Source organism: Pleurodeles waltl, chromosome 3_1 (assembly GCF_031143425.1).
Source record: "Pleurodeles waltl isolate 20211129_DDA chromosome 3_1, aPleWal1.hap1.20221129, whole genome shotgun sequence".
Lineage (NCBI taxonomy): Eukaryota > Metazoa > Chordata > Amphibia > Caudata > Salamandridae > Pleurodeles > Pleurodeles waltl.
Genome location: NC_090440.1, coordinates 1959885516 through 1959898983, shown reverse-complemented (window position 1 = coordinate 1959898983; position 13468 = coordinate 1959885516). Strand labels below are relative to the sequence as shown.

At 43.5% G+C, this 13468-nt stretch overlaps 1 protein-coding gene across 1 annotated transcript in view; it reads right to left on the bottom strand.

Annotated features, from left to right (window-relative positions):
- PIGL (phosphatidylinositol glycan anchor biosynthesis class L) overlaps positions 1–13468 on the bottom strand; it is a 421207-nt gene that overhangs the window by 44322 nt on the left and 363417 nt on the right. Inside the window, exon 6 of the mRNA XM_069226325.1 lies at positions 474–604. Coding sequence (XP_069082426.1) covers positions 474–604 — 131 coding nt within the window. The remainder of the gene's footprint in view (positions 1–473; positions 605–13468) is intronic.

Below are 13468 nucleotides of genomic sequence, written 5' to 3'. Positions count from 1 at the left end.
AACAGGTAGTTTTAGCGTATTTTTGTTGTGTCTGTTGTTAAATGTGGAAAATATCAGATAAATGATAGATCCCAGACACACAATGCTTATAGTTGATATCGACAGGAATGAGATAAGTACAGAATAACTTATATACATTGTTCAGTGACCGTTCATATGTTTTGATTTACAGAATGCAATTTCACCCCCTCACAAAGAAGGGCAGAAGTGTTTGTTCGGCACTTCTAAGCAGACTTGGTCATTACTCACACACTCTTTTCAGGTTGAGCAGCTGATATCAGTGAGAAAGGTGATGGAGTGTAGTTCCTGCGCTGGATTTTATCCAATACCATATTCAAACAACTGATGCAGAAACAGACTACTGCTGTTTTATATGACAAATAAAACATTTTGATGTTAATGACAAGTGTGCGTGTATACCACGACTCTTAACCCATTCATGGCGAGGACAGGCTAAAGTAACCAATTCTCACCTTTGCTTGCTTGTACTCCTGCGCTGTGAGCATGAAGATGATGTCATCGGTTTGGAGCCAGCTGATTGGTACATCCAGAATTGACAAATACTTCCTAAAAATGCTCACAGTCTCCAGCATCAGAACGGAACCTCGAGAGTTGAACAAAAGACAGAACCATATCAAATTCGTTTCAACACCAGCTAAAGTAATGCTAGTAATAAAATTACATCTCAAACTAACTCCAAAACTAAGTATCTGTGTTTTCAAAATTACAACCGTGGCAGTGTTACATACGGTATTTGTGGGCATTCATTTATGTTAGCTGTCCACTGAAGCTACTGGGAAATCTAGGAAATCCCTTTTTGGTTTTATTATTAAAAGGCATTAATCTTTCAAGGTCAATTCCTCAAATGCACCTGCGGAACATAGTAACACAACGTAAATAACTTTAGAGCTTTAATTTTGACAGTATAAATTATTTTATATTATATTACCTAATTTTACATTAGAAGCTGCAAAATAGAATAAAAACAAACTGACCAATACAAAGGAAAGCCTGCATCCTCCATAAACCACAGCAGTCCTTCAATTAAAATCTCAGAAACATCAACGCTAAAACAAGCAATTGGCAAAGCCAGTAGTTCTCATCTTTTGGACCTACTGACTTTGCTAATGGTATTTACCAACGCTGTGCAGCTCTAGCAAAAATCAAAAAAAAAAAAAAAAAAAGAACCAGAAGCACATAAAAAAAAAAGGCACAATGACTCAAGCCACTGTTGCCAGTCACGTCATTCTGTAGGCCCATGCGAGTCAAACATGTGCATACTTAAATACTGATACGGGTGCATTTTCCTTTTTATGGATTAATCTAAGAAGGCAAATGCTACTTAGATTGGTAAATAAAAAAGAGAAATGCTAAGTGCAAGAAAGCACTTTTGATGTAGCAGAGCAGCCGGAAGCAAACTGCACCTGCCGAGCTCTTAAAAAATATAAACCAAAAAAAATACACCTGATATGTCTGCAAGGAATGGGGAAGCAATATAGAGCAGATAGGGGAAGCAATGGGGGGTTGCGGAATAATATTAAGGTACAGATAAATGTGGGAGAATGGGCAAAGCAGCACACGAGGGAGAGGTCAACAATGAGCGCTAGGTTAAGAAGACAATCAGACCAGAGCGAAAGAGAGAGCGAGGGAACAAATGAGCAGCACATGAGGAACAGAGCAACATGGAACACTGGAGGGCAGGGGAAAGCACGCGAGAAACACATCTGGGGATAGAAACATGCAGTTTGAGCTGGGACGGCAAGTGTTTGGGGGAGGGAAGCAGCTCACGAGATACAGAGATAGAAAGAACATGCTCTTGTCGTGGTGACTTCTTGGGCCAATGTTGGTTCTCCATTTGTAGCTTCATTTATATTTTATTCGTTTTAGGTAGCATCGCTTTTTGAAAGTGACATTCCACACATTTAGGTTTGCACAATTTTATTCCAAGAATATATTGTACATGTTGCTTATTTTAGTTAGCCTTTCTCAACATATAATCTGTACACTCGGTTCAAGGCTAGGAACACAGTACAAAGTAGCCTAGTTCTTGTGTTTTCCGTTCAGAGACAGCTTCTAACATCTAGACATATCAGTGCATTAGAGCTGTGCCTCTAACACAGTGTGGCTTTGATTATATAAACCATGCACTGACCTAAAGGGTCAGAGGAGCACTCCAGCTGCAACTATGTTGGGACTCATGCTGTGTTTCACATGCAGCTCTGATGATGCTAACCTTTCAATCTGCAGAAAAGGACTGCCATCCACACTACAGACCAATTTCCTGGTTCAGTTCTCCAGCTATCGGGGCTAAGGCTAACCTCTTTGATTCGGAGAAGGCAGAGGGTGAATTCACTAGGCTCTCAATTAGGGTTAGTGTTAGGTAGGTGTGGTAATACAGCAATACTAAGCCGTAGTTGATAGATGTAGTATTTATTCCAATAACAAGGATCAGCGCCTCCCTCTTGCCGGCTCCCCGTAACTGCCGCCGCAACAGGGACTGGTCTCCGTGGCAACCCGGCATCGGAACCGTCAAGAGCTTGCGCTCCTCCAGAGCTTGCGCGCTTTACAACATATCTTCTTCCTTTCATTGTTTAAGCAGAATTATTACAATATTGAATATTAAAACTTAATGAATTAACACATAAACAGTAACTCACTAAAACCAGATACTACCTTAACCATACTTGAAAGTAAAATAGAATACATTTTTTTACTTTATATAATCAGCCAAATATGCTGGTGCTTTCTTAACTCTATGTGGTCTCTCCCTCACAACTTCGTTCCTGAATTCACGAAACTCTTGTTGTCTCATCCCACCATTTTCCATACAACCAGGCAGCACATCACTTGTACCACTAGAATGCTGTGCAACAGGTTTCATTACAAAATCATCAAACATACATCCACTGCATCCATCACTAATCTTATCTTCTGCAATCATATTTTTTGTATAATTACACTTTGCCACTCTCCTGAGATTCCATCTCTCACCATTGCTCAAAATCACATAGAAAGGATGAACTTCCTTGACTTGAAATGGCCCTTTGAATTTATTCAACCCTCTAACAATTCTCCCAGACTTGACTTTCACCCAATCCCCCGGCCAAATTTTGTTTTTATTTTTACCACCATCTGCAGAATCCCCACATTTATTCTCACTCTCAAATATTCCTATATTATTGCTAGCAAGTTCTCTCAACCAAAACGGAGTCAATTTAGAATTCGGTCTTCTACCCCGCATCATAAAAAACGGTGAACATCCAGTAACACCATTAACAGTGGTGCGATATGCCCACACAACATCTGCAACCATACCTTCTACATCCATGCCACTAGCCGTGCTTGTTGTATAGCCCCCTTAACCATCCTGTTGGCTCTTTCCACCATTCCATTTCCTTGTGGATTATATAGTGCAGTCCTTGAATGTTTAACCCCCATCAATAATAAAAACTCTCTCATTTCATGAGAAGTGAGTTGTGTACCATTATCCGTCACCAAACATACCGGGCATCCTTCTTCCTTTAAATATTTCAGACAAAACTCTTACTGTGGATGCTGTGGTTATCTCTGACATAAATTTCACTATAATCCATTTCGAATGAACATCTATCAAAACAAATGCAAACCTAGACATGTGTTTAACTCCACCTAAAGGACCAATGAAGTCTCCACATACAGTATGCCATGCTTGACCAGGATCCTCAATGTGACCCATCAAGGATTGTTTGCCTACTTTCAGACTCTTTTCACTGCGTACACACACATCACATCTCTCCACCCAGTGTACAATGTCATCATCCATCCCTGGCCACCAGAAATTTTCTCTGAGTCTCCTCTTCATCAACGTTTGCCCTAAATGTCCCTCATGTGCAATAGGAAAAATTTTCCTCCTCACACTTACGAGAGGAACAAACTTTTCACCACGAACAACAATATATTCACCCACACATGAGAGTTCATCTAATATCTTACCATACGTCCATAAGTTTTTTTGCAGTGTACTCTCTCTACGTCTACCACTCACTATCATATTGATCACTTCCCTCATCTCCTCACCACATGCCATAGCCTGACACCATTCCTCTTTACTTAATGCTCCCGATGACCATTGCACTACATCTCCGACACTTGCAACTAGATCCTCACACGCTTGAATACTACCATACTCTTCATCCAACATTTCCCAGTCTTGTGATAGACGTGAAAGACAGTCAGCTTGTACATTTCTCCATCCCGGTATATACTCTACAGTATAATTGTACTCCTGAGACCTCGCAGCAAGTCTTATCAGTCTAGAAGAACCTTTTTCAGCTCCACCTGGGGTCAACACCTTCACCAGAGGTTTGTGATCGGTTCGCAACTTGAATCGTTTTCCCCAAATGTACATTCTGAAGTGTTCCATGCTCCAAGTCGCAGCTAATGCCTCCTTCTCTATTACCGAGTAGTTGCGCTCTGTCGGTGTCAAAGAACGTGATGCAAATGCAATTGTTCTTTCCTTTGAACCATGTTTATGTGATAAGATAGCACCAATACCTGTGGCGCTAGCGTCTACTGTAACAATCGATTCTTTTTCCCCATCAAAAGGCACTAGAATGTCAGCTTCACAAATTTCCTTCTTGATTGATTCAAAACACCGTTCTTGTGCTGTGCCCCAATCAAAAACCACACCTTTTCTCAATAATTTTTTATGTTCCTCCGTCTTCGAAGCAAAATTCTCCACGAACTTGGAGTAGTACTCCACTAAACCCAAAAACGACTTCAACTGGTCTTTATTCACAGGACATGGTGCCAATTTGATGGCTCTCAATAAATCTCTCTTTGGCTTCAACCCATCTTGCGACAATGTGTGGCCCAGATATTCCACTTCCTTGGCTAAGAATATGCACTTCTCTTTTCTCAGTGTTAAGCCTGATTTTAAAATTTTATCTAGAACCAGCCTCAGAGTCAAATTATGATTTTCCACTGTATCTCCAAAAATTAGTATGTCATCCTGAAAGTATATGACATTCGGAATTTCTTTGACTAAGTCATTCATCACTCTCTGAAAGACACTTGCGGCTGAGCACAAACCAAAAGGCATTCTGGTAAACTGAAACGTGCCCTCCATTGTGATAAAAGTTGTCAAGATTTTTGACTCAGGATGTAATTTTACTTGATGATACGCATGCTTTAAGTCCAGTTTTGAAAAAAACTTTCCTCCTTTCAGCATCAAAACAAGTTCATTGATGTTAGGTAGAGGAAAACTGTCCATCACCACATTCTGATTCAAGCTTCTCAAATCAACACAAAAACGAAGCTTTCCATCAGACTTCCTCGTTATCACAACTGGAGATACCCAATTTGATGCCTCGACAGGCTCAATGACTCCACAACACAGCATTTCTCTTATCAAGTCTTTGACCTGTCCTCTAGCTAATATTGGTATTCTCCTGACTTTATGTCGTACAGGAATTGCACCGTTTTTTAGGTTAATTTTGTGACAATACCCTTTTAGTTGCCCCATTTCCTCTCGAAAAACATCATTCGCCTCTCTGAGAATATCTTGTAACGTTACTTCTTCTACAACCAATATTTGTGTTTTAGCTCGAGGATTGATGATGATATGAAGATCATATTGATGGATCCATCCCAGGATTGGTGGACCCGATTCGGCTACATACACTTTCCCTTTAGTGCTTCTTCCTCCAAATTTGATATCAGCCATCATATAACCAATAAGATCTATCTTCTCGCCTTGATATCCCCCAGGACTTATATCTCTAGGCAATAATCTTACTTGTGGCCATTCAGAAGTGAACAAACTTCTTGGAATAATGGTATATAAGGATCCGGAATCCACCATCAACTCAACTGGTTTTCCTCGAATCACAAATTGTGCCTTGGGTCTTTGTTTTTTTCCATCCTTCATCCCCAACAGCCAATATTCTGTCTGAACTTATATTTGTCTCACACAGGCTATCATCCACCTCTTCTTGCAAGAGTGTTGCCACGTTCTTATTTCTCCTCAAACCCTGACACATTCTTGCAAAGTGACCCCTGAGCCCACACTTCCTACACTCCTTCCCAATAGCAAAACAAAACTTTGCTTCCGACGTGTGATTGAAACTTCCACATGTTACATCTTTTGCTCTCTGCTTCTCTTATAGGTTTACTGTTGCCAATTCTGACTTTGCTTGAAAAACTGTCCTGTCGCTTGCTTATAGCTGCTACCTCATCCTTTGTCTCCCGTTTCTCCATTGCTCTCATACAATATTCCGATTCTTCCACAACTTTGGCCAAGTCAACTGCATCCTTCAAAGTAGGATTCCTTGCTGCCCATAACCTCTCTTGTATCTTCCTGCTTCTACATTGAACGATCAATTGATCACGAATCATTTCATCTTCCAACTGACCAAATTGACACTTGACCGCTAACTCTCTCAACCTAGATATAAAATCATCTATCGATTCTCCATCTCTTTGAGGTTGAGTATAAAATTTGTGTCGCCTCATCGCAACATTTTGAGCCTTAGCAAATCTTAAATCTAATTTTTTCCTGGCATCTGCGTACACATCCACTTCAACTTCGTCAACCTGAAGTTGTAAGTCTGGAAGGTATTTATAAATGTGTTGACCTTCTTTTCCTAAAGCATTTAATAAAATAGCTTTCTTCCTACTAGGGCGGAATCTTTGTCCATCCAAAGCTTCTAAGTAATTATCAAAAATGTCCAGCCATTCTTCCCATTCTATTGCTGGCCGCCCTGGTATTGACAAGAATGGAGGAGGTGTCGTGATTGTCGGCATATCCATATTACTTAGATCACTGTACAGTTTGCACCTTTAATCGCCTTAAAATAATTAAATGGGTGAAACCCAAATGTTCAAGACATTCAAATTTCCTCCTTATTACTTTCTTCTAATATCTCTCTGGAGTTTTCCTTTTATGGTCCTTTTATCCTTTCACTAGAGAAGTACTTCACTAGGTACTTCCCTCTAAAATTAGCTCTTGTCTGAAAAGATCGAGGCAGTCGAGATATCTTCAGCAACTAGCACAGGTAATGAACGCAGCCTTCGTTACCTTTAAAATGAGAGCAACGCCGTCAATGAGCTACAACACGCGTAGTTCACATCTGCTGATGCCTTGCCACTGGTTTCCAGAACCGGCAACTCGTCGCCAAAATGTGGTAATATAGCAATACTAAGCCGTAGTTGATAGATGTAGTATTTATTCCAATAACAAGGATCAGCGCCTCCCTCTTGCCGGCTCCCCGTAACTGCTGCCGCAACACGGACTGGTCTCTGTGGCAACCCGGCATCGGAACCGTCAAGAGCTTGCACTCCTCCAGAGCTCGCGCTCCTCCAGAGCTCACGCGCTTTACAACATAACAATGACAACAGTAGGAATATCTAGAAATCATTTGCCATGGTAGGACTGTAAATTCTTTTCACCATGTTTATAATGCTGGTAACTGCTTTCTGTCATGTGCCTAATTATCGCAGCTCATTCGCTTTATGCAAGACTACGACTGTTCAAATAAATGCATTTAAAGCATATCTCCCTTGTATTCTTCCTGGTCACTGTGAGCTAGCCAGGAATTGGGCCAACAGTCTCTGATGGTGTGGAGGGACTCAGTCCCCACATTCTAAAGATCTGTCGTCCTAATGTTCTATTATTTTGGTAGTGAAACCGACAATGTGCAACTTCAGTGACGCCTTTGCTCTGCAACATTGTTTCTCCAGTTCCTTCCAGCAACTGCAACATTTCCCTGGCTGTGCATCCTCTGAGGGCGACAAATCTTCAGCCTGCACAAGAAGCAAGAAAGAATCTCCCTTGGAGTGAAGGAGTCACTCCCGTGCATCTGCAGGCACCAACTGCAATGGCGACCGGCTGCGTGGATCTCCTCTCCTCTGGAGCTGTTTGGATCCTGCAGCACAGGTTGTGGTCTGGAATGGTCCCCTTAGTCCTGTCTGCCAGCTGCCAACTTGGGAGACGGTAAGCCCTTGCTTCTCCTTGAAGGACAGTACCCCTGAGCACCACGACTCATGCAGCTACCAAGGCTTTTTTGTTCCACCTCCAAAGGATCTTCTGATTCTGTGTAACCCCGGCCCCCAGCACTTCTTCCTGCAACGCACAGTCTCCTGCCTGCTGCTCCAGTGATGTGGGACACTTCTTCAGGTGTGCTGAGTGGGCCTCACTGCGACTCAGGGCCTGCTGCCCGTGGGTCGCCTGTGGGGGCTGCCTCCTTTTCTTGGGACTCACCCAACTGCTGAGGGTCACCCTGGACTCTCCTCCTTGGGTCCAGTCCCCTGGACCTTGCTTGTTCTCTTCAGCTTTGCAAAACCTTCTTCTCCAACTCTTGCCTTTGCCAAGGCTTGTTGGTGGTTTTCCAGCACCACTGACTGACTGCATCACGACCACCGACGTGGGACACCCCTTGCATCACTTCTGGGACTCTTCTTCGGAGCCTGTGCTGCACTGCTGACTTTCTCCATCTGCCATCAACCTGGTCCTGCATCCAGAGAAGGGTGGGTAGGGGCTCCTGCCACAAGCAGACACTCCATCACAAACTGGACGTGGTCCCCTTAATTTTCAGGTCCTCTTCTGTCAGGATCCACCTTTGGGTTATTCCAGTCTTGTCCGGGTCTTGCACTTTTCCAAAGTCCTCCTGTTGGTTTTGGGGAATACCGGGTACTTACTTCTGCTCTCCTGGTCGCTGGGGGTCACTCTGGTATTCATCTCTTGGGGTTCCTAGTTCCTCCAGCTCCCTTCTACTGATTCCATTTCCTTGGGTGGGGGACTGCCTTTCACATTCCACTTTTTTAGTATTTGGTTTTGATTTTACCAATAACTGTTGCTTTCTAGGCTATTTACGGATTGCTAATGTGTATATAATAGTGTGTTGACTAACCTCCAGTTGGGGTATTGCCTATAGAGTATTTTACTATTTGTGTTACTATAAAAAAGTATCTTAATTTTTGTAAGACTGTGTGGTTCTTTCATGTGTGTAAGTGCTGTGTGACTGTAGTGGTATTGCATAAGCTTTGCATGTCTCTTAGATAAGTCCTGGCTGCTCATCCACACCTACCTCTAGAGAGCCTTGGCTTCCTCGACACTGCCTAAACTTCACAATTAGGGCATACCTGGACCTGGTATAAGGTGATAACACCATAGGTGTTCACCACACACCAGGCCAGCTTTCTACAGGTAGGAACCATATAAACCTCTCTCTCAGAGGTTGAAAAAGGTAGCTGCCTAAATATCAGCAGTGGAAGGATACAAGCCATCTAATAAAAAGGATGGTGAGGGAAATGTACAATCAGAAAGGAAAAGCAAGACATTAAATAAGAAGTAAGCAAAGAAGAATGACAAATAAGTCAGCCAATGGTAAGCAATGGACAGGCTCTAAGGCCACTGTAATTTTTGGATAAACCCACTATTGCTCTTTTGCATCCAGACAACTTGCACTGTGTGGTAGGTAAGAAGTAAAAAATCACCCCTGGTAGCATTACAACTAGTGACGTGCAGGAAACAAAATGATCTTAAACAGCTTAACTGAATTACTGTATCCACAGATGTAGTTATATGAATGTATATGTTTGATGCTCTGTATCACATCATGCTCAATGCAAAGGGACAGAACCCGGAGTCTTCCACTGTAGTCTCACTGTCACAGAAAATGGTGATGGGGTGTAAGGCCCTTCAATGCACACTTCCATTTCTAAAGTTTAACCCTTTCACTTAAGGCTTAGCTTTTAGTTATCTGAATAGGGGTCCCTTTCAGTCAAGAAATCACACACATGAGAAAGTGGAAAAGATTTTTCTGGTGGACCCAAAAGAAGTACCATATGATATATCATATCATAAGTCCTTGAGATCATTATCACGGAGCAAATATCATCACATAGGAAATCACATTTCATTCACCATGTATATTGCTTTACCTCAAGTGGCAGAATACAAATCACTAATAACACACAGCAGATGTTCATGTCCCTATTACATGATTTTACTACTCTGTGGGACTCCTAAAAGATTTTGAGAAGAAAGAGCACCTCACCCACAACTTATTGTCGTATGCTTCATCACAGGTGATTTCCCACACCTCTCTAGGTAAATACTACCTTGGTGGACTCAACCACTGATGGGAGCTCCTAAATAAATCAAAGCTCGATTATATCAGGAATTCAGATAAGTAGTATAAACATCTTGAGGTATACCCAATGGGATATTTGTTATGTTAGGTAGCACAGATATAATTAGGAAGCCATATATCTTGGATATCAGATGAGGTACTATTACCCATCTATCCGGCAATTCAAGCAAACATGTTTCGGCTGTTCAGAAAGCCCTTCCCTGTCTATTCCCACACTCACGGCATGCACCAACCATAAGGCCTGACGCTCTTATACCTTTTTTCTACTCCTTTTAGACAGACACCCCACTTCAGGGTGGGTTTAGGTTTCTACTGGTCAGATCACAGAGGCTCTCCCCTGTAGTCACACATTCGTTAAGATGATATGCCTGCATGCACACCTACGTTTTTCACATCAGCCATGTCTTCGAGGAGGATGTGCCTTGGTTGAATTCCTCTCTCTCTTGACAAGAAGCTGGCTGCCTATATAGTGCACTAAAATGGAGTACACTGTGCAGAGAGTCCTGTGGATCCCTAATGGTATTGCAGGAGAAAAAGTAGATAGGACTGATGCTCTAGTTTGTGGTAGTGTGGGTGAGCAGTTAGGCTTATCAGAGGGTAGTGCTAAGTACTTGTACTCACAGAGGCAAAATGAGACACACACTCAAAGAATAAATCCAAGACCAAAACAATTCTTTTTATATATGTTTCAAACCCAAGACCTTCGTAATAAGGTAAGTGGACTTTTAAACATAAATACTTTGCAGTTTCAAAAACTAGACAGTGCGATTTTCAGAGTTCTCTCAGTGTTGTCCTATGGAGTAAAACAATGTTCAGCAAATACAGGGGTAACAAAGAATTACAAAGCCAACCTCAGGGAGTTAAGTTACGTATTGTGCACTGATCAGAACCACAGTTCTGATTAGTGCACAATACATAACTTAACTCCCTGAGGTGGGTGAAGAGGTGCAGTAAGGCGTCAGGTGCACAATAGTTTCCTATAAGAGTTTGGTTCTCGTGATGACAGGCTGAAGGATCTGGTTGGGAAGCCAGTCAGGGACAACAAACAGGTAGGTAGTAAACGTGGGGTGCTCGGGGATGTAGGTGCACTTTTGGTCCTCTTCTCCTGTGCCCAAGGGTGACAGATGCAGGGGTGTCTTTTGTGCCAGGTTTCCTCGTCCGGGAGCACTCGCGGTCAGGAGATCCTGTGGGTTGAGGCTGCAGGCATCGTGGGGGAGTCCGGCAGGGGTGGAACCAGGGTGGACTCAAGCTCCCAGGAGATGTCAAGGGACTTCGTTGGCACCGGTGACCCACCTCAGCTGGTGCAGTAGTTGCTGTAGGTGTTGGGTTTTCTTTCACCACCAGGCTGGGGGGAAGGGAGCTGTATGCAGAGGACTTCAATGAGTCTAGGAGGGGTGACACTCGGCTGGACTTGGGCTCAGGACAGCTGGGGATCCCTGCTGGCACTGTTGTAGGGCTTCTCACCGGGTTGAGGTCGTCGGGTTCAGAGGTCACATCAGGTGTCGGGTTTCCAGGCTGCAGAGTACTTGTTGGATACTTTGTTGCTGAGCAGGTCCGCTGCTCATGGGAGTCTGAGTCTTTTTAGAAGGCAGACAGGCTTCCTGGGTTTCTTGAAGCTGCAGCTGCAGGACAAGTTTTTTTGTGCAGAGCCCGGGGTTGCCAGAAGGGCTTGAACTGGGTCAGCTGCTTCTTGTTCATCTTCTGCGGGGTCGACTCTTCTTTGTAAATAGTCAGGATATACGTTCTAGGGTTTAGGGGTGCCATCTAAATACTCAATTTAGGGGCATTACAGGGAGTGCCAGACAGTACCCAAAGGGCTGCCCATCTTTAGGATGACTACACCCTTCTTATGACCACTTCCGCTAGGAAGTGGGCATAACCCTAGCCCTAGTGGCCTAATTCCTTCCAAACAAGATGGAGGAATATGAAAAGTAGTGTCCACTTCAGCTCATCCACCCTAGGGGTGGCGACTAGCACCAAGTGGGCAACCCTCCTACTCATTTTCCCACCTGTGCTGCCGCCAAAAGTGGGGTCAGGACAGGGAGCGTTGGTCATTTTCACCATCTGGAGAGAACTGGGTGACATAAAAGGCGGCAAAGCCTTTGAAGCTCCCTCCCTGGAATGTCCATCTTGCCTGGGAGAGGTCGTCACACCTCTGTCCAGTGCAGGCTTTTGTCTCAGTCCCTAGAGAGCGATGGCTCTCACCACCGGGGGACAAAAACCTGACTGCAGTCACTGAACTGGTCAGGACCAGTCAGTCAGCCCACTATTAGTTGGTAGGTTCGGGGGCACCTCTAAGATGCCTTCTATGTGCATTTTTTAATAAATCCATCACTGAGGTCAGTGAGGGTTTATCATTCTGAGAAGTTGACACCAAACATCCAAGGATTCAGAGAAGCCATCATGTAGCTGGGGAACTCGTAATGACCAGTGTCCAGCACAAGCATTTGTAATGGCTTCTCTGGTCACTTACTATGTCTGAGAATCGACAAAGACATAGCAGGGGCATATCTGTTCATCCAGCTATGCCCTCACATGTAATATAATGAACTCTGCCTTAGGGCTGTAAGGCCTGCTGGAGGGGTGACTTACATATATTGCATGCAGTGTTGAGGGGACATGCCACACAGGCTTGTGTGCCATGTCGCGTTTTCAATTTCGGAAGCACCTTGTCATGCAGCCTGCAATGGCAGTCTGCATAAGGTTGGTGCTGGGTCCCTCAGAGTGGCATAAGTTGTGCTGCAGCTCTGAGGGGCCCTCTTCAGTACTCATGCCCTAGGTTAAAGGGTGTACCATTTACTAGGGACTTACAGGGGGCTGAAGGGCCTGGTCCTTTTGGGAACAACTGACCAGGTGTCTTGATTTAGGAAAGGAACAATGGCACTGAGGACCTAGTTAGCAAGCACCCAGTGCACTTCATTTGAAGTTGCATCCGAAAACAGGCAAAACGTGTGTGTGTGTTGGGAGGGGGGACTGCAACCAGAACCAAGCTTGCTACACTCTCCAAGTGTGTATTGAAAATAAAAATCACCCTCATGAAAATATGTGAGGAACTCCCTTCATCAAGGATGAATGTATTCATACTACTCGCACTGGATTTCTAGACTACTCTGACATCACTGAACAAAACTTACTCCTTGACTGCTCAACTACTCTAGGATGATAGGCAAATATTATGACTAGTTTACATGGTTCCTACATTCCAGAGTGTACTAAGTCAATCAAACTCAACACCTTTCCATCAGTAACAATTGTACTTGAGCACAGGAATATAATGGCACTACAGATCTAGGTACCTTGATTATATAGCTATCATCGGTGTTTGGTTGCAAAAG